This window comes from Sus scrofa, chromosome 5 (assembly GCF_000003025.6).
Source record: "Sus scrofa isolate TJ Tabasco breed Duroc chromosome 5, Sscrofa11.1, whole genome shotgun sequence".
NCBI lineage: Eukaryota > Metazoa > Chordata > Mammalia > Artiodactyla > Suidae > Sus > Sus scrofa.
In genome coordinates, this window is record NC_010447.5 from 83,807,089 (window position 1) to 83,828,295 (window position 21,207).

The 21,207-nt window shown below is 36.3% G+C and overlaps 2 protein-coding genes across 6 annotated transcripts in view; both read right to left on the reverse strand.

Moving 5' to 3' along the window:
* The window catches only part of SLC17A8 (solute carrier family 17 member 8), a 67,832-nt gene extending 65,448 nt beyond the window's left edge, over positions 1 to 2,384 (reverse strand). The window contains 1 exon segment of the mRNA XM_021092718.1: positions 1,162 to 2,384. The gene's annotated coding sequence lies outside the window, so the exon portion shown is untranslated.
* Positions 6,119 to 21,207, reverse strand: part of SCYL2 (SCY1 like pseudokinase 2) — a 65,560-nt gene continuing 50,471 nt past the window's right edge. For 3 of the 5 annotated variants that reach the window (XM_021092722.1, XM_021092719.1, XM_021092720.1), the window contains 7 exons: positions 20,040 to 20,172; positions 17,795 to 17,913; positions 13,587 to 13,687; positions 12,065 to 12,131; positions 11,830 to 11,925; positions 10,358 to 10,477; positions 6,119 to 9,352 (listed from right to left, as the gene is read on the reverse strand). In XM_021092722.1, coding sequence (XP_020948381.1) covers positions 8,705 to 9,352; positions 10,358 to 10,477; positions 11,830 to 11,925; positions 12,065 to 12,131; positions 13,587 to 13,687; positions 17,795 to 17,913; positions 20,040 to 20,172 — 1,284 coding nt within the window. In that variant the 3' untranslated portion in view covers positions 6,119 to 8,704. The remainder of the gene's footprint in view (positions 9,353 to 10,357; positions 10,478 to 11,829; positions 11,926 to 12,064; positions 12,132 to 13,586; positions 13,688 to 17,794; positions 17,914 to 20,039; positions 20,173 to 21,207) is intronic. The other 2 variants (XM_021092724.1, XM_021092721.1) reach the window with 1 other exon arrangement.

Genomic DNA, 21,207 nt, shown 5'->3' on the forward strand with positions numbered 1-21,207 from the left:
ATTCCTCAACGTAACTAATTAAATATTTTCCCCAATTAATAAAAATTAAAAATTTTCCCAATTAATGAAAATGAATTTTTCCCAGTTAAGGCAAAAATTACCTACTAACAAAAACTTTAAATAAAGTCAAATAATCAAAATACAGAAATGTAGGATGTCTTTTCACAGCATGGAATAATTTGAGTATTTTGCATTTTTCATAGAATTTATATGAATTCCTTATATTTATGAAATGTGTGAACTTCATCCTTCACTGCTCCTTTGAGATTATAACTACCTAGAGAATTAGGCTAGGCAAATTACATCACTTTACTGTTGAAGCCAATGGGCACAGAGAAAAATGAGCGAAGTACTTAGTTCTTTAGAGGTACTGGGCAGAATTGAAGCAGAAATCATATCCACCTATTCATCCGCTGGCTGTCACGGCTGCCTTTACCAAATTACTAACCCTTTTGTCTTGGAGAATCCCATGCCCACAGCCCCCAACACAAGATACTCGATTACCAATTTTTGAGCATGTTTTCTGGCAGTAAAGATAACTTTTTTCTTTAATGTGTTACTGCCCACTATATATTGGTATATATTGGTTCAGTGGATATCCCTATTTGTGTGTAAATTGGGCAAATACTTGTTCACTTCATCCAACATTATTATAGCATGGAAACATTCCAGTTTTGCTCTATGCATCATGAAAGTTGACTTCAAATATATCTTAGATTGTGTCTGAGATAAAACACAGAAACCCTGATGATAAATGTAGTATTATGATATAGTTGCATCATAATAATGCAACCTGAAAACGTGGGAGGGAGGAAGTCAGGATCAGAGAGGACATTTTAGAGAATTTTTTACCACTTTCACTTTTCTTGAAAACACAGGAAAAAATCCAGAGTGTCCAGGTTAATTTCAATACGTCAAATAGAGGACAGAGCTCATATATCTAGAATCAGTATGGAGGAGTTCCCACTCTGGCGCCATGGGTTAATAAACTGGCTTGTCCCTGTGGCAGTGGGTTATGGATCTGGCGTTGCTGCAGGTGTGGCACAGTCGCGGATGTGACTCGGATTCAGTCCCTGGCCCGGGAACTTCCCTACGCCATGGGTGTAGCTGAAAAAGAAAAAAGAAAAAGAGAAAAAATCAAGATGGAACAAACCTACACACCTCTGACAAGTACTTCCTGTGAGATCCTAGCCTTCTTACAGAGTCAATATTACAAGCCAGACATCAATCTGTCACAGCTTGTCTGTCAATGTTCAAAAATGTACCTGAAAAAAAAAAAAAAAATGTAATGGGTCATTACTTGGGAGACAGTGACATCTGGTGGTTTACAGACTAAATACATTAATGCCAGACATTTTTCCCCCAGAAACCAACCACTGTTTTAAAGGAGTAGATTTATTTGGTTTATCTTTATTGAGCTCACAAGCATAGATTCTCCAACTTCTTAAAGAGGCAACAAAGCATAATTATGACTTAAAAAAACTCACTTTAGCTCACTTATTTTACTCCTTACATTGGTGTCATTCTGGGCTTATTCAGCCAACATTAATTCCACTTTGGTAATCAAATCATTTGACTTTAATTCGAACAGTTTTCATGTAATCTTAGAATTCAAAAGGACTTTGGGAGTTACCTGCTTTAATCCCCTCCCATTGTGTGCAGCTTAATTTGGGAAAATTAATTCCTAAGCAGTCATTAGCACCAAAAACAATTTTTAAAATGCTACCACAAAGTTGAGCTCAGGCCCCATCTCCTCTGAAGAAGCCTTCCCTCCTGTGTAATTTGTCACAGCACATACCACACTGTCCTATAATTGTCAGCTTACTCAGCTATTTTCATAACCACAGTGCAAATTCCTTGAAGACAAAGCCTCTATTTCACTACTATTTGTGTCCCAAGAATCTCACAGTGCCAAGCCTATAACCTATTTTTGGCTTGTTTTCTGAAGAACAAATGTACTCAAATAATGTGGGGCGCGGTATCTGTCTTCATTCAAGCAGATATTATGTTAGAGGCTTCTATCCGTCGTAAGAAAGGTGGATGGAGATATCTATCAAGCACTTACCATATGTCAAGAGCCTTGTCAGGTGCTTCGCACTTTTCCTTCACTTAATCCTAATAAGCCTGTAAGATGTGATCCTCATTTTCATAGCTGAGAAAACTTATTCCGGTCAGTTAGTGAAAGAGACAAGATTTAAACTCATTCACTCCATACTTACACTTGACCTTATTCCAAAAGGAGCATTTCTAAGAACATGATACAAAACCTTTTTTAAAAATGGAAATCAGAGCAAAGGAGAAATGAGAATTTCAAAAATCAGGAGTTCCCATCTTGGCTCTGTGGTTAGCGAACCCAACTAGTATTCATGGAGACGTGGGTTCAATTGCTGGCCTTGCTCACTGGGTTGGGGATCTGGCATTGCCGTGGGCTGTGGTGTAGGTTGCAGACACGGCTCGGATCCTGTGTTACTGTGGTTGTGGCACAGGCCAGCAGCTACAGCTCGGATTCGACCCCTAGCCTGGGAACCTCAATGAGCTGTGGGTGCAGCCCTAAAAAAAGACAGAAGGGAAAAAAAAAAAAAAAAAAAAATCAGTTAAAGCCAGAAGGTAAGTACTGAACAACACATGCAATTAACATCCTGTATACTTTTGCTATAGCTAGACTGCAAATTTGGCTGGAACTCCCCAGCTGTTAACATGTCATTTGCTACATTATTCAGAGACATTAAGAGATAAGGGCAAACTAGTGCTTAGAAGCACATTTACTCATGAACTGAAAGCTGAAATTTCTCCTGTGGGTCCTCAAGGAAGCATTGTATGTTGGTGATCCAGTGTCACCCTTGGCATGAAAATAAGTTTCACAATACAGTCCAAAGCTCAGCTTGAGTGTGGCAAAGGAAACTGACATGTGGCCAAAACAAAGCAACCTAGGCACAAAGATCTTCACAGTGGGTTTAATTTCATTCAGAATTTCTAGAGAAATGGTTGGACTCCATTTTTGGTCTCCTCCATAAACCTTTCGAGATTTTTGAATGATGGGCAATGGAGAGCTAGAGTTGTTCTCTGCTAAGTATCCAGGTATAGATATCATTACCTATCAGGCACAGGCCTATTATGATCACTTGAGCTGGGGAAAAGATGCCATCCCCTGCAGAAACTGGAGCAGTCTAATGAGGATACCATCTCAGCGGGAGGCCTTTCCTCTTCACAAAAGTCATCTTAGAGACAAAGTGACCTTGTGAGAGACACAATTCTCTTAAAAACTATACTTTGGGGAGTTCCCATCATGGCACAGTGGTTAAGGAACCCATGAGGTTGCAGGTTCAATCCCTGGCCTTGCTCAGTGGGTTAAGGATCCAGTGTTGCTGTGAGCTGTGGTGTAGGTCGCAGACTCGGCTTGGATCCTGCATTGCTGTGGCTGTGGTGTAGGCCAGCAGCAACAGCTCTGATTAGACCTCTAGCCTGGGAACCTCCATATGCCATGGGTGTGGCCCAAAAAGATCAAAAGAAAAGAAAAAAAAAAAAACTACTTTGGATCTGTACTAACTGAACAACCATGTAAAGCAACTCATCCCACCTTCACAGACCAAGAATGCTATTTTAGCCTGAAATAATTTTTAAACATACCCCCCTAAACCCCAACTTTACCTGGCTCCAAAGTTCATGCACTTTATGCTCCTAATGTGCCTGTGGACATGCCTCATATATGACTTGTGTCTGATCACTGCATTTACAGACTGGCAGGGACTTGAAAGGGACCTGCATAAATGTTGATTCCCACATTCAAACTCTGAACATTACAGAGTTACAGCCTCCATCTCATTTACTTTGATATGAAAGCCATGCAGTGTTTGGCTTTCCCAACCTAGGCCACCACACAAAAGAATGTATATCCAAAAAAGAGAAAAAAGGAGAAAAATTGAAATTGCATCAAATAGATATAAAAGGAACTAAATCATATTTCTACTCAAGGCACATCTCAAAAGAACTTTTAGAAAGTTTTAATATGAGCTGCATATATGTAATTCCCTATGGCTTTTGTTAGCCACATAAATTCATATCTTATGGCCCCGCTTTTAAATGGCTTGATTGAGGGGTCTTGGTGAAAATGAAGTCAGGAGACAAAAACTGGGAAATTTTAATAACTGTTAACTAGTAGGTGGCTATTTAAAAGCATAGAAGAGAATTCTGGGAGTTCCCATTGTGGCTCAGCGGGTTAAGGACCTGATGTTGTCTCTGAGGATGGGGGTTCAATCCCTGGCCTTGCTCTATGGGTTAACATTGCAGCATAGGCCACAGATGCTGCTTGGATCTGGTGTTGCTGTGGCTCTGGTGTCAGCTGCAGCTCCAATTTGACCCCTAGCCTGGCTGCCAGTGTGGCGCTAAAAAGAAAAAGAAAATGATTCTAAGGAGGAGTTCAGAAGTAACAGTTGGGGGGGGAAAAAAAGGCAGCTGGAAGAAAGTAAAAAGAAAATTAAGGAACTAAGAACTAGGAGAGGCTCTCTTTCCCAGACTCCAACCCCTCGGTCTGAGCACCAGACTTCAGTAAAGGCGTGGCCTCCACAGGAACATTCAGCCCTCCAGTGGTGAAGAATCTTGTCAGAGGGCCAGCATGGGAGACAGCTGCTTGAGGGAGTGGTGGAAAGCAGCCCACGGGAGCTGTTCCAAAGAGGGAGAGTGTGACTGAGGCACAGCTGGGGCTTCTCTGCTGGGACTGCTGGGCTCCTGTAGTGAATAAAAATGGAGAACCAGAATCCAGAAGAGAAGTGACTTCTTGTTGCTATTGCTTTGCAGTGCCACTTCAGGGCCCTTTACCAATGAAGACTAATATTCTGCCAAGCTGGCCAAAGAGACGTGTATATAGGGTCCAGCTCCAGTATCAGAGCAGGGCAGAGAAGGATGGATTTGGAGCTGGGAGACACTAAGTGGGCAGCTGCCACAGTTCAGTCTTTTGGCTTTTTACCTTCCATAGATACCTACAAGATCTAATACAGTAGCTACCTGTCACATGTGGCTACTGAGTACTCAAAATGTGACTAGCCTGACAACTGAGATGTCCTAAGTGTAAAATATACATACTGGATCGCAAGACTAAGTACAAAAAATATATATAAAATAGTATCATTAACTCTTGAATCAATTCCATCTTGAAAAGATACTTTCTTTGTTCAGTTAAATAAGTTATTACAATGTCTTCTGCTTTTACTTTTTAATGTGATTACTAAAAAATTTTAAATTACATACATGTTCTGCACTCCAAGTAGTTAAATCCTCCCTGAATGGCTGGAGAAACTAAGCTACTTTGGGCAGAAGAAATTACTAATATCTAACAAGCTCCATTTTGGTGAAATGTCTTTTTCAACCACACCGTCCCCTCCTCGAGGTTATATGCTTTAATTCCTACATGTCTGGGTACTGCAAGCACTGCTAACCTGGTTCCCCCAACCATCCTCATCCACAATTCAGAGCAGCAGCCCAGAAGCTGGTTTTGACTATTTACATTTCTGTTCCATCATCTCCCTTTTCAATGTCAATTTTTCTAACATAGATATATTTACGGTGCCAAATAAATACTGAATACATAATACTTACTACATTAAACTGTCTCCACAAAAGCAACTCCAGAAGAATTCATACAATAAAGGACATAAAGGATGCCAATATGGTAGAGGGCATTGGACCGCAGATCAGAAAAAAATCTAGCTTCTGTATTCCTGACTCTGACCTTCCTTGGGTTAGGCCATGTAAATCTCTGACCCTCTTGTTTCTACATCTGCTTGGGGAGAGAGAGTGCAGAATTACGTCAGTTTTACTCAAACTACAAAATGAAATCCTTTTAGAGATTGTAACCAGCTTTTTCATTAATAGGAAAGAACTTTTTTAAAAAATCAGAGTATACTATATATATTAAAGATTTTCAGAAACGTCTGCTTCAAGTATAAATTTCATATACTTAAGTTTGTAATATAATATATATTTCTTACTGAGTGTTATAGTTTAAAGCCACTAACATAAATACTCTTAGAGTCCTATAGAGTTTGAAATGTTATAGATTTGTTTTGTTCTAAATTATTTCAAGATAAGTAAATAACAAAGCATGAAATCACAACTTAATATGTAAAGTTTTATCAAAGCTGAAATTTATTTGGTGCATACCCTGTGCTTGCTCTCAGGTACTTTCACATATACCTGTTCCTTTAATATGTAAAAGCAATCATGTGAGGTATTTTTACAGGTTAAAAAAAAAAAAAAATCCCCTACTTCCTTAACTTATTCAGGTGAAAAGAAGGGTTATAAGTGCTCCAAAATAAAAACAAAACAAATAAACTCCAGCCAAGTACAAAGTCTATTTTCATTTCCTTTTGTACATCCTCTACATATTTCACACACTTTAGCATTAGGAGAATAAAGAAACAATTCAAATAAAAGGGAATCTGTCTTGTATTTTTTGTCTACATGGGCTTTTTAACCTACCAATTTTCTACTCTAAGCACAAGGGATTCAAATGCTGTCGATATCTAAAATAACTTTAAGGTGATCTCGTACTTTGAAAATTTTGTTCACAGAGAAATATAAGCCTAAAAATAGCACTATTTTAAGAGGCAATTTCGCAACAGAAAAAGGCAGTGGTAACAGTTCAACTGATAGAAATGATTTAAACAAAATACCTTCAAGAAATTCTGTAGGAACAATGTAGAAATTTTTCTTAAAATGTAGCACCATTACCTCAATGAATAAGCAAATATCAAGATTTGAAAATTACCTAAGAATTACATATATTTTTCAAATAATCTATATTTAGAAGTTCAAATTATATAAATTGTTATATTAAGTTTTCCTTCTGCTTAGGAGTTCACCACAAGTTACTTTACAGAATATAAAGCAATTTCCTAATGAACAGTGACTAGAATTGTTACAAAGGAAAATTTTTCAACATTAAGCAATTTTATTCCACATGTAAACTTTTCTCAAGATAGATACTGTTTACAAACAAGACAGATAATCTGGTCAAGGTATGAGTATATTTGCCAAAAATATTTGATCTTCCTAGTACTTTTCATTTCTTGCGTAAGTTTTTTCAGCATTCCTATGAGTCCTTTTACTAAAATTATATAATAAAGTATAGGTCAAAGAGAACCCAAACAGAAAGATGATTTTTTATTTTTTAAAGTATCCTCTAACTGAATGTTGCCAGCAATATTATAACCAAATTACATTTTATAATCAAGTACTGTATGATCCCTGTGTGTATATAAATTTTTCAATGAATAAATATAGTGTCAGCACACTAAACTTTGTATGATTTCTTTTAAATGACTGCTGGTTTCAGATAATTAAGAACCACAAAATATGGCAGCAATTATATATAGTTCTCTCTGAAAGATCAATTTAAAGTTATAATGTAATGATGGAATATAATTTAATAAAATACAAATGACATTTATAGCATAAAGACTCCGTGGCTAGCTAATCAACAAATCAAAGAGGAGTCTCAGAGAAAGGCTTTGAAAAAGAAAGCATGTTCCCTGTTAGAAGAATTTATTCTTTCCTTCCTAAAAATGGCTAATTACAGACACAGAAATGTATGAATGAAAGGTCCTGAAATTCCTAGAAAAGAATTAAATTTCAGATGCAGTAATTGATGAAGTCAGACTTTATCATAACACGATGAAAAGTAATCTGTTGGTAACCAGAAGATACAAGTGCTCATTTTTACAGAGGTAAAGTTTATTACATTTGAAACAATACAGCAGAAATCTCAAAAGTTTACTCATTAAATATAGTTTAATTCTTACAAATCTCCTTTTGAAAATGCAATTCATCTATGCTGCAACCTCAGAAGTTTGAACTCAAAATGAAATATGAAGGCAGTAGTCAGGGAAAGGACATCAGTGGCTTTGTCAAATATCTGTACAAATCAGTACATACCTCTTCTGTCTGTGATACAATAGGAAAAAAAATGATTCTAAACAGACCCAAGTAAATGCAGAAAAATACATTACTATTTGAGGCAGACCATGCTAAAATATAATTTACAATGATTAGTTTGCATTTATGATGGTTAATGATGCCTGTAGCTTAAACCAATGAAATCAAGGTTAAATTTTGCAGTATTTGCTCAGTCTTTTCTACTAAACATTAGCTCATCTGAGAAGTAATAAGATTGGAAAAAGCAAATGACCTGATCCTTTTCATTATGTTTATCCTTTTCTCACTCAAAGTCACATTAAATGCAAACAAATCAATATAGCATCAAGATTTTTCACATATTAAAATGAGGACTAATGACCTGTGAAGACAGATTGTGTACCATGTATTACTTAATAGATGAAACTTGCAATTACCATCAACTCAATTTTTAATTAACACCAAGATTTACAAGCAAAATAAACATTTGATTTAAAAATTCTGCTATTCAGGATACTCAGGTATCTTTTTTTCTCATTGAGACTGATATGGGTTGGGTCTTTTAAAAACCTGAAGAGGAGTTGGTAAGAGGAAAAAAAATCCTCAAAGCTTTAAAAACCTCAACTGGTAGGAGTCCATACAACTATTATGCTGGCATGAAAACAGGCTTTTTCCTGCCATAGAACGATTCACTTTCCCATGGAAGTAGTTCCTCCAAGCCAACTGTATAAATACGTAAATCAACTCACCCATGATTAAAACTGAAGTGATCCTTCAAAAGTAGGAGCAAGACACCTCACCCAAAAAGATCTTTTAAATCATTGCTAGCTGAACTGCTATTGGTCATAGTAGTCGGTGGCTGTGCAAAGTTCTGTGGGTTAAAGAAAGGATTAGCCTGCATACCGAAGGCAGACTGTCCTATCGTGTTCATCGGTGTTCCCATCACCGAACTGCCCATACCTGGAGACCCTTGAGGAGGTACAAACTGATTAAGCCACTGATTTGGTTTCTGTTGTGATAACTGGTTCATGCTAACTTTGGGTTTCTGAGGGCCAAAGAGATTGTTAAGAGCAGACATATCTGTGGGTCTCTGTTGAGTCTGCTTCGCACCAGCGGGAGGAACACTCACAGCATTGAAGTTCGGCAAAGTGGAAGGTGTTCCTCCCAATGTCATCTTGGTCACTCCAGGTGTGCTTGGACCACTGAAGAAGTTCTGATTTGTATTAACCGGCATGTTGAATCCTGAAGTCTGAAAGCCCATGTTAGCATTTAGGCCATTGGTTAAATTTCTCTTTGTATTATCGATTGGAGTAGAAAACATCATGCCAAGGCCCGTGGAAGGAACAGAAGTGAAGGTACTTGAAGAAGAAATTTTAGGGGTACTAACAGAAAGATTGGTCAAAGATGACATATTATCCATCAATGTGTCTGTCAGGTCCTTAGTCTGAAAAATATGAGGAAATTACTTTATCTCCAAGAATTCCAACTTAGTTTAAAATCAAAACATTTGATAAATTATCTTTTAAAGGACGAGTTAAAAATAAGCTCAACAGACTGCTAACCATGGCCAAATCCAGCTTGCCACATACTTTAGTAAGGCTTTTTAAAAGATGAACATTTGCAAACAATTTGATGACAGGAAACATTAACTTGTGAACTCTAATAAAATCTCTCCCCCGCTGCCCTCCATAAAAAAACAGAATTGCACTTTTCTCAGTAGATCTGTATTACAGAAAATGATACTCTATAAATTTTATCAAAAAATATTTTTTGAAATTTATTTTCTCTGTTCTTATGTAAGTATCTACAAAATACTCTTTATTTTGCCTCTTGGCCCACAAAGATTTTTCCTAGAGGAGGAATTTTAATGATTAAGAAGTAACAAAAAAAATTTAAAGCTAGCTTTTAAGATAACATTATTTCTGAAACCACTAAAGTGTAAGCTTTCTACAAGCAGAAACCTTAATCACTGCTATAACATAAGCACCTAGAACAGTGCCTGGAACACAGCAGGAAATAAATATTGGTCAGAACATACAGGTAAGTATTCCTAAATCAAGTTACAAACCTGACCATAACAGATAAAGACAAAAACTGAAAATCAGTTTTTTCTCTAAAATATGTAAATGCATGAATATAATATTCCTGATCATTTCAAAGTGAACAGAGTTGAACTAGTACCATGAGACCTAACATTTTTTAAGAAAACCTTCTGTTCATCTAGCTTCCTCTTTATTGGTAACAAGCATTATCTCAAAACTTTATACATTAGGCAGGCTCTTAAGGAGTTGTTGGAAAATCCTTCATGCCCATATTTATTAGACACTACATATAAACAGTATTTTCTGAAATACATTATTATAAAACACTACTAGGTAGACAAAGTTCTATACTTCCTTACTCCTTAAAAGTCGTATTCCTGAATTACACAAAAGAAATGAACTCTGACCTGTTTGACTGGAGCAATAGGTGTGTGCACTTGTGGTTTAAGAGGCTGCTGGCTTTTCAACTTCTGTGCCTGCTCCTGTTCTTTTGCTAATTTTTGTTTTTCTTCAAGTGTAAGTGATGCCTTAAAACAAAACAAAACAAAATCAACTGGCCATCTTCATAACTCCATTTGTACATTTGTAAAACAGTAGATTTCTTTTCTGGTATTTTTGATGCTATCAAGTAGTCTACAAACTACTACTGTATCACTGATTGCCAGTGTTTCGAATTACCATTAGATTTAACTTGAGGTAGAAGCTCACAGGATCCATGCTAAAATAGAAGCATTTTTTTCCCAGACAATGAGAATACTGATTAGGTGATGTCATTTTAAAAAATCAGGAGATTCTTGTTCAATAGTACTCTCACTCCAAAAATATTTTAGGAACTCATAAAAAAGCTTAAGTAAGAAGGAAAAAACTTCTTTTTCGGAGTTCCCATTGTGGTGCAGTGAAAACAAATTCCAAGAACCATGAGGTTGAGGGTTTGATCCCTGGCCTCGATCAAGCATTACCATGAGCTGTGGTGTAGAACACAGACACAGCTTGGACCTGGGGTTACCGTGGGGTTACCGTGGCTCTGGCGTAGGCCGGCAGCAACAGCTCTGATTAGACAGATCCCTAGTCTAGGAACCTCCATATGCCACAGGTGTGGCCCTAAAAAGAAGAAAAAAAAAACGAAAAGAAAAAAACTTTTTTTTTTTTTAACATGAACAACTTCTTTCACTGTAATATCTGCATGAAATTCAATGCCTTTTTCTTTTTTGGGAGGAGGGTGGTCATTTTTTAATTTATTTTTATATGTTTTTAAAGATTTTTATTGAAATACAGCTGATTTATAATGTGTTAGTTTCCGGTCTACAGTAAAGTGAGTCAGTTACATATATACATGTAAATATATATATGTTCTTTTTTTAGATCCTCACCCATTATATGTTATTACAAGATACTGAATATAGTTCCCTGTGCTACACAGTAGGTCCTTGTTGGTTATCTTTAAGGTCTGTCTTGCAACATCTTTGCTAACCTATTAGCTCACAGTATATGCTCTTAACAATTCTATAAACCACATTGTCCAGTAATTTCTTGGCTACACACACAGGTACTCATATTTATTGAAAACAGAAGCAGAGCAGACACTGTAGAATTTATCAAAAGATGTGACTGGCAATGTGCAAGAGAAAGGATAAAGAGGTCAGGTGGATCTAGCCATGTTACCACATGGGAGACTGAATAATAAAGTAAGTTAAACACCTTAAGCATGTTATTTCTCAACATGGGTCAGGTCATGATCCACTGATAACTTTTAAATTTCATAAAAACATTTAAGGAATGTTTCTTATTAAGGTAAACAATATTTCCCAACAAAAATCTATAGTTTATTGAAGTCATATAATATAAATACAAATACTCAAAGAACTGCAAAGAAACTTACTCTTTTATGTTTATTCTGTAACCCATCCTCTTTATTTTCTGATTCACCACCAGTCAAAAGGTCTGTTCCAATGCTGTTAAAGACTTTGTCAATCTGCTGAAATAGAAAAAACGTCCATCACCTGAATGAAAACGCAAACTTGTGATTTCAATGCCTAAAGATCTGAACCCCCGGAAATAAAGCATACTGTCAAGCATTTTTTACCAAAATTAGAATAATCTACATATTTACTTACCTGAGACCCAACATTTGTAACTTTTGTCTCCTCAGAAGCATTCATTTGATTTCCTATATCCAAAGATCTGTAAGAGAGAGTTGGCTTATGACAAAGCAATAATAAGAAATACATATTTTTAAAATACACATACTAAAAATAGTTCATCCACATGAAATTTATTATAATCTAAACTTCAACTTCATTCTTTACGGAAAGTCACAATCTTTTTCATTATTTACTACTATTAGTGTCTGCTTGCCCTCAAAAGTAACATTTGTATACCAGCCTCTTTTTTTTTTTTTTTAACTCAATATTTGAGATTTACCGGACAATTTATTCAGGGTGTCACAAAACCAAGCAAGCATGGTTCTTACCACTGGAGAGTTATAGCTCCCTGAGAGACAAGATCTGATATGAGGAACTTAATATGATTTAGTTCAGAACCTGTGATTCTAACAATAAATGTTCTAATCACTGAATGAGTGATGTGGGCAAGACCTACAACTTGAAAATGGGTAAGATTTAGATAGAAAGAAGAAAAAGAGAAGGTGCATTTACACCTCAAGTTTAAAAACAGGAAATTTTTCTGTTATAATTTTTAAAGATTTTTCAGGTTCCTATATTAATATAGTAAATCCATCAAACATTATAAATATATACATCTCAGAATACTTAGTACATACAAAGGGCTATTTCATGTCATTCTACACCCTGTGTATTTACTTTCATAAAGCTTTCCTCTTACACTGGAGCAGAAGCTAAAAAGTTTCTTTTGGGAGACTTAGCCCATTATTGGTATCAATTTTACTGATTTTGGGATGTCTTTAGGCTCAGGATTAAATTTTAACGGGTAGTCTAAAATCATGCATTTTTCTCTGGGGCAAAGAATATAGTGGAGATTTGGGAGTTCCCTGGTGGACCTAGCAGTTAAGGATCCAGCACTGTCACTGCTGTGAACTTCTGCATGCCATAAGCATGGCCAATTTGATCATAGAACCTGGGATTTTCCATTGAATAATTTTCACCTTTCCCCTCCTCCTTTGAATACTAGCATTGTGCAAATAATTTAGAAAATCCTCCCTAAAAAAAACAAACAAAAAAGATGTAGATGTTGTGGTACTACATATGAAATGAATTCTCTATAAATGTTTCTGGGGTTAGAGAAAAGAGAAAGGGAGAAATCAAACCACCAGGGTTTCAGAGATTTGAAAAACATTTTTATGTGGTACTCTTGGTGATCAGCACCCCAAGTTTACAATGCCAGTGACTAATGTGACAAGACATTTTTTCAGAATCAGAATTTTCCTTATGTAGAGAAAAATGCAAAGATTATATTATGCTTTCGTATTCAAAAACAACATCAGATTTGGAACAACACAGTATTTCAACTCAGGTCAACACGTTGGAAAATTTTTATGTTTTTTACATACAGTCAAACTGAAATCCTTCAATTTTTCTAGTCCATATTCCAGAAAATCAATTGTGATATAACTTTAATGTTAGTCCTGGACCGTATGCAATTCATATGCAACCTACTTACTTCTGCTGTTCTTGCATTATATGAAGTTGCTCCAGTTTAGTCTTATGTTCAGACTCCAATCTATTAAGCATCTCTTTTATGACGGAAATGAAAGAATTGAACTGGTATAATAAGAAATTGATATGATTATCATGTTTCGAGTTAGCAACAAAGGTAATCTAATAAGATAATTCAACGAGTTATTCATAATATTCTCTATTTTTATCAGACTATGACCCACTAATTGTACTGATGTCACAAGAACAGTGTATTTTAACTCAAGTGTTGTGGCAAGCTTTCACTCTCTATGTATGGTGGTGATATAGTTGATGAGACTTTTAAGTTCCAGAAAACATGTCTCAATGAGTTTTATATCCTGAGTTGTCTAACAACTATTATTCAGCACTCTTACGTAAATTCACCCCAGCAGTTATATTATATATTGATTTTTCTAGAATAATCCAACAAAACTATATAAATTTGTGCGTATCTGAAAACAATCTGCTTAATAATGCATAAAAAATTACTCTTGGGAGTTCCTTCAGGGCTCAGTGGGTTAAGGGTCTGGTATTGTCATTGCTGTGGCTCTGGTTACAGGTGTAGTTTGGGTTTGAACCCTGGCCTAGGAATTTCCACATGCCATGGATGCAGCCAAAAAAATATTTACTCTTTATTCAGACTGTACAAATGACTGACTAAAATAAACCTTGTTTTTTGAAAAGTTAGTAGAAATATTAAATATACATAATCTAACTCCCAAATAGTTGAAGTTCAGAAAGTATATCCAACTCAGCATCTTAATTTAGTCTAAGCTTTGGTTAAACTTCAGTTAAATGATAATTCTTAAGGTAATTCAGGATCATCATGAACAATTTATTTGAATAATACCATATATTACAGGAAGAATCTAGAAACTGCTTTCTTCCCATCCCCAAATTTTACATCTTTGGGCTGGGTGCTTATAAATGCACTATTTTATTAATTCTCAACTCTTCAAAGAAAGTTTATTAATATTTCTATTTTATAAATGAGGGAACTCAGACTCAGCAAGAGAGAAAGCAACTTACTCAGAAATATTAAGAGACTTATATGGCAAAATTAAAATGCCACTAAGTCTGTCTCCAAAGCTCATGCTCTTTTCTACTGTATCACCCTGCTTCTCACCATGCTCTGCCATTCATTCATCCTTTGTCTTACCATAAGAGTAGCAAAAGGCATACTTCCTTAGCAGTTTACCACAACTGACTCTCTGCTGATTAGTTTTTTTTAACTTTTTAACAAAATATAACATACTGACAAAAAAGTATACACACATGTGCATATGTCCAAAAATTTACAAACTGAATTTAACCGGTAGCCAGAAAAAGAAACAGAACAGGGGCAACACCCTAGAAGCTTCCTTGTGTTCTGGTCATTTTCCACTCCCTCACTGCTGTGTGAGTAAACACCATTCTGGCCTCTAACAGTGTAGTTTTAACTGTCTGTGTTTCATATAAATTGGATCACTCAGTAGATCCTCTTCCACATGTGGCTTCCTCTGCTCAACATTATGCTCATGAGATTCACCTATACTGTCGAAGCATACTAGGCCAGCACTGCTCCTCTTGGAAAAAGCCCACTTGCAAGGTTGGCCCATGGCTGGTATCCAGGAACTCAGATTTTAGAAGGGTTCCTCTTGCTGAGTCACTGAATCTGGGGCTGGCCCCAGGAACCATCGCCAACACAGGCTGTGACTGTTTTGATTGCTGCATGGTATTTGCTCTTTTTTTAATCAAATGCTAAAAATGTGTTTCCCTAAAATTACTTTATCTTTTTCATATTATCCATAATATACTTAGATTATTTTAAATCAAAGCCAACAAAAGAGAGCAGTCTTGAATTAGGAATTGTGTCCATGAAATGAACAGGAAAGCAGATCACATCCATGCTAATTATTGTAAAATACTAGAAGATATCAAAATATTTGATGAAAACAGACCCCTGAAAAATAACCATAAAGCTGGAGAAAGCACATTTCAAATGGAAGTATATATTCTAAAATAAACACTTGACCCAGCAATCCCACTCCTGGGCATCTATCCAGAGAAAACCACGACTCGCAAAGACACATGTACTCCAATGTTCATTGCAGCACTATTTACAATAGCCAAAACATGGAAACAACCCAAATGTCCATCGACAGAGGAGTGGATCCAGAAGATGTGGTACATACACACAATGGAATATTACTCAGCCATCAAAAAGAACGAAATAACAGCATTTTTAGCAACATGGATGGACTAGAAACTATCATGCTAAGTGAAGTCAGCCATACAATGAGACACCAACATCAAATGCTTTCACTGACATGTAGAATCTGAAAAAAGGACAGACTGAACTTCTTTGCAGAACAGATGCTGAGTCACAGACAATGAAAAACTTATGGTCTCCGGAGGAGACAGTTTGGGGGGGTGAGGGGATGTGCCTGGGCTGTGGGATGGAAATCCTGTGAAATCAGATTGTTATGATCACTATACAACTACAGATGTGATAAATTCATTTGAGTAATAAAAAAAAAATGAAAAAAATAAAATAAAATAAACATTTGAGAATATTTTAAAACATCCCAAGTCATAATTATGAGGACCAAGAACAGAAATGACCAAAAGCTTAAGACTATCTTAGGCATGCTATCATCCTATTTCCCCCCAACCCTCGGTCTCACTTCTTGCCAATCCAATAAATGAAGAAACTACCAAGCCAAAAACTGAAATCTAAGGATACAAACTTTCAGGGGCTTATGTTACCACTTCAAGAAATGAAATTTTAGATGTGATTAATTTTACAAGCTTCTCTAATTCCAAAACCCATTCAGTCAGCACTGTCCCCTATGCCAAAAGCTCTCTTGCTTAACTCTCAGCTTTCTGCTTCCCTCGCTGTTCTGCTTCACTTTCAGTCCTTAATTCCAAAACTTGCCAACCTATCTATCTCTGACACTCTCAGTTAAATAATAACCTTTACCAGTCGTTTCCATTATAAATCATTAAATACCAGTTCTATGGCGAATAAAATGCCTTGTCATTACTCTGTGCCTCAAATTTTCTCTCAGTTCAACAATAATTTTTGTTTCTGGCACCATACTAAGTGCTGGGGATATAATGAAGAATAAGCTATAATCACCAGCTTTCTGAGAAAGTCAGAGACATAAGTATATAGCTGTGACAACTACAATGACAGAGGTATGCATAGAGATAAATTCTGCAGTAATTCTTGAATATATAAACCCTTTGCTCAGACATTCACCACATCTTGAAAGTTCAAACACCTAAACAAGACAGGCATTCTAAGTCTACCATTCTAGTCTCAATTTATCTTTCTCTCATTACTTCCCTATTATAGTATAGACATCTCTCAGTCAAACTGGATTATTCATTCCCTATGCAGACTCTAAAATGGTCCCCTGTTATCTCATTCTGCTACTCTGCATTTGTGTAATCCCCTATCTTTGAGCCTAGGCAGGACCTGTGACTTGCTTATAACCAACAGAATACGGCAAAGGTAATGGGATGGTATCTCCTTGACTACACTGTGAGAGACTATAACTTCCATCTTTCTAGCAGACTCTCTTTCTGGCTTTGATGAAATCAAGCTGCTTTGTCAGAGGCCCATGAAGCAACGAACCTAAGGTGGCATCCAGCAAACACACAACAATGAATGGTGGTCCAACAGCCCAAAAGGAACAGAACCCTGCCAGCAACCACTGAAGTGAGCTTAGGAACAGGTCGTCCCCAATTGAGTCTTCAGATGAGACCCCAGTCTCTGACTGTAGCATTGTGAGAAACTCTGAGCAAAGAATCCATGCCCTGGCTTGGCTGACTGACAGAAACTGTGAGATAATAAATACGTGTTGTTTTAAACCAAGTTTGTGGTGATTTGTTAGGAAGCAATAAATAATAAATATACAACCCAAACATATTTTTTCCTTTGTTCATGTCAATTTCCAAGCTACAAATTTGAAGTAGCCCCAAATCCTACATATCTTTCAATGTTCTGCTCATTTACTATCTCTCAGTAAGGCCTTCAATGATTCATCCTTCCAACTGATATACTCCTTACTTTGAACCCACAAACCTTCTTCATTTAACTCTTTGACATATTTTTCCCTGCTTTAGCAATATTTAGATGTAATATATTTATATATTCAATGGCAAGAAAACAGTAAGCCAAATAAAGCAAAAAACTACTCCTACCTGATTGAGATTAAGATTGTTTTCAATACTCAGGGGAATGAGATGAGGCAATACTTTTCCCGCCAGCTGCTCTTTGGTAATTCCCAACTTCTTATGAGTAAAAGTACATTTGTAAATACCTGACAGTAAGGAATAAAGACATATATTACAATTCAATACCATAAGTTAATGGAAATTGTAACAAGTGTATTTATGAAATTTTGTGATAAGCAGTATAGTTACAAATTTTTCCTTATCAATGGTTAGAACAAGGATGCTGTTACATATGGATTAGAATGATTTCAGTTTTACTGTTGGCTTAGAATTATCATACCATGACATATTTATCCTGTATTCTTTTGGTTTACGGGCACTATTTAATGATGGTATAACATCAAAAGCCTATCAGAACTATGCAGAGTTCCTGGATGCAGCAGTAAGGCTATGGAAAGTCTCTCTATCCTGAAAACATCTAAATATATATTTTAGACCTTTCATTCAACCTAAGACATCCATTCCCAAGTGTCTAAGTATAGGTTCTACACCTTATTCATTTCTTTAACCAATCAGACTCAACATCTCTGAACTTAATTTAACTCAATTCCACACATTGTTTTCTCTTGCCTCACCTCTCTACTCAACTTTCAAGACCTTGCTTGTTACACCTATTCCACATTTCCTTCATTTGGCAAACTGAGCACATTTGCTCCTCAGTCTCTGAATGTTTTTGTGTTATAACCATTTTTTATATAATCCAAAGCTTTAGAACACACCACCTCCTATTATTTTCCTGTTAATGCACACTCCACTTATGACTTCCAAGAATGACTTTAAGTGCCCACTCAATGCTTATTTGAAGGGCACTATGCTCATTACTTTCCCTCCAGTTTTTCTCACTGAATTCTCACAAAACTCCTATGATGATATTATTTTCATCTTCATTTGATAGATCAAGAAACTCTTCAAAGTCACCCCAGGAACTGGCACAGCCAGGACTGAGGTTAGGACTCTTTCCACTATGTCAACCTCCTTCTCAAGAAGACTAATTTCTTTGAGCTCAAAAGGTTCACACTGTATCACCAAAGTTCTGTGTCTACAGAGGTTCACGACAGATGACTTACTGACCATTCCAACAAATACTTACTGAGGACTTTCAATAGATCAGGCACTATAGGAGGTATTAAAGATACATGGCTGAATAACACAGTTTTCCTTCAGAATTAAACAAGAACTTCAAGTTTAGTAAATTGTTAATGCTTCTGTGATACTAAAGCTATGTCTATCTCTGTTAGTACAGCAGACCCCAGCATTTCCAGCATTGGGCCCTATCTATTTACAAACAATTTCAGAGTTTTTTGAAAAAGTGATTTATAATTATACTGACAGAATAGAATGTGCTGCAAGGCTAATAATGCTTCATCAGCACAACACTTAGCAGTGAAAAAATACCTGTTCGGATTTAAACATAACTGAATTAAAAATCAGCTCTAGGATTTCCCGTTGTGGCACATCAGAAACAAATCCGACTAGTATCCATGAGGATGCGGGTTTGATCCCTGGCCTCGCTCAGTGGGTTGGAGATCCAGTATTGCATGAGCTATGGTGTAGGTTGCAGGTGCATCTCGGGTCCCATGTTGCTGTGGCTGTGGTATAGGCGGGCATCTGTAGCTCCAACTCAACCCCAAGAGCCTGGGAATTTCCATATGCCACAGGTGCAACCCTAAAAAGCAAAAACAAACAAACAAAAAATAAAACCCAGCTCTACCACTTACCAGTTGTATAATCTTAAATAACTTATTTCACCTCTCTGAGCCTCAGTCTGCTTACTGTAAAACAGAAATAAGAGTACCTACCTCTATGGATTTTAAGGAGGACAAAGATCAGAGAACGCAAAAAAAAAAGACCCAGCACAGTGCTTCTTACAAACTGGATACCCCAATTACTATGAAGACTGGTATCAGCATTTCAAAGATCTTTGTTTGCCTCTCTTATTTATTATCATTTTACAGGGAAAAACTATATGCCATCATGATATTTGTGAAGCTATGATTCCCAAATGTCTTATTCCTTTGAAAATGTCAAGTTCTACCACTTTTGCTAAAATTAACAAAAAGGAAAGTTATATCATGACATTTACCCCATCATTCTTTAGTTACTGAGTGCTTAGACATGAAAAGAGAGCAAAATGGTTTTAGAGGTTGGAAAGTGTACTTGCATGACTATGAAATGATAAAGTAGCATCAAATGACATTAAGTTTTCAGCTACCTAAAATTCCCATGAGGACCGCAGGTTCTTTGGATGGAATTTGTTGTAAGAAGGGTAGAATATCATCAAGCACAAACCACTTATCCAAGTATTCCAAAATCTTTCCTAAGCACACTAATGAATTTACACGAACCTATTAAGAGAAGTAAACCGAATTAGTCATTTAAAGTCTTTGCAATCTAGAACAAAATACTTGTGTTAGTGTAATCTTCAAATAGGTATATGTTAAAATCCCAAAAATAAAAATAGGTTTAAAAGCTATCATCCTTTATTAATATAGGAAATTCCCATATTTATTAATTCCCCTGACTTCTTTCAGAAAGAATTTATGATTGCTTTACCAGGATACCAGGTAGCTAAAAGTAAGGAATGACTTCCACTGTATACCATTTTAAATAAAGTAATTGGAATTTGAGAAGCTTTACTATATATCTATTTACTAAGAATATTTCCTCAGGGTCATTTGCATTATAAAAAGGACAAAATTCTCCCACCAAGTGATCACAGTTTTACTGGGCTTTCAATATGTTTCTCTAATTCAGGTTCAAGTCATTCTTAAACTAAATACTTTAACAACATGTAAAAAGTATATTTGTCCTATATAAAGTTTTCTATTTCTAAATATAACTATAATATAGTTACTAAAACCTGACATTTATGAGCTATTTTATCAAAATTCTATCAATATTCCCTGGATAAATTTGATACATATTTCACACCCTACTTTTTCACTGAGAATTTGTTAAGATAGAATACTTTTGAGTCAGGACCCTAATATCAATTAAACTCTTATCTTCAAAAAAAAAAAGTAAACTAAGAAATACAGAGGGAGTTCCCATTGTGGCGCAGTGGTTAGCGAATCCGACTAGGAACCATGAGGTTGCGGGTTGGATCCCTGCCCTTGCTCAGTGGGTTAACGATCCGACGTTGCCGTGAGCTGTGGTGTAGGCCGCAGAAGCGGCTCAGATCCCATGTTGCTGTGGCTCTGGCATAGGCTGGCAGCTACAGCTCCAATTAGACCCCTAGCCTGGGAACATCCCATATGCCGCAGGAGTGGCCCAAGAAATGGCAAAAAGATAAAAAAAAAAAAAAAAAAAAGAAATGCAGAAAACAATTTAGTTGGTTAAAAAGGCACCATATTCCTTTTTTTAAATTGATACATGGTTGA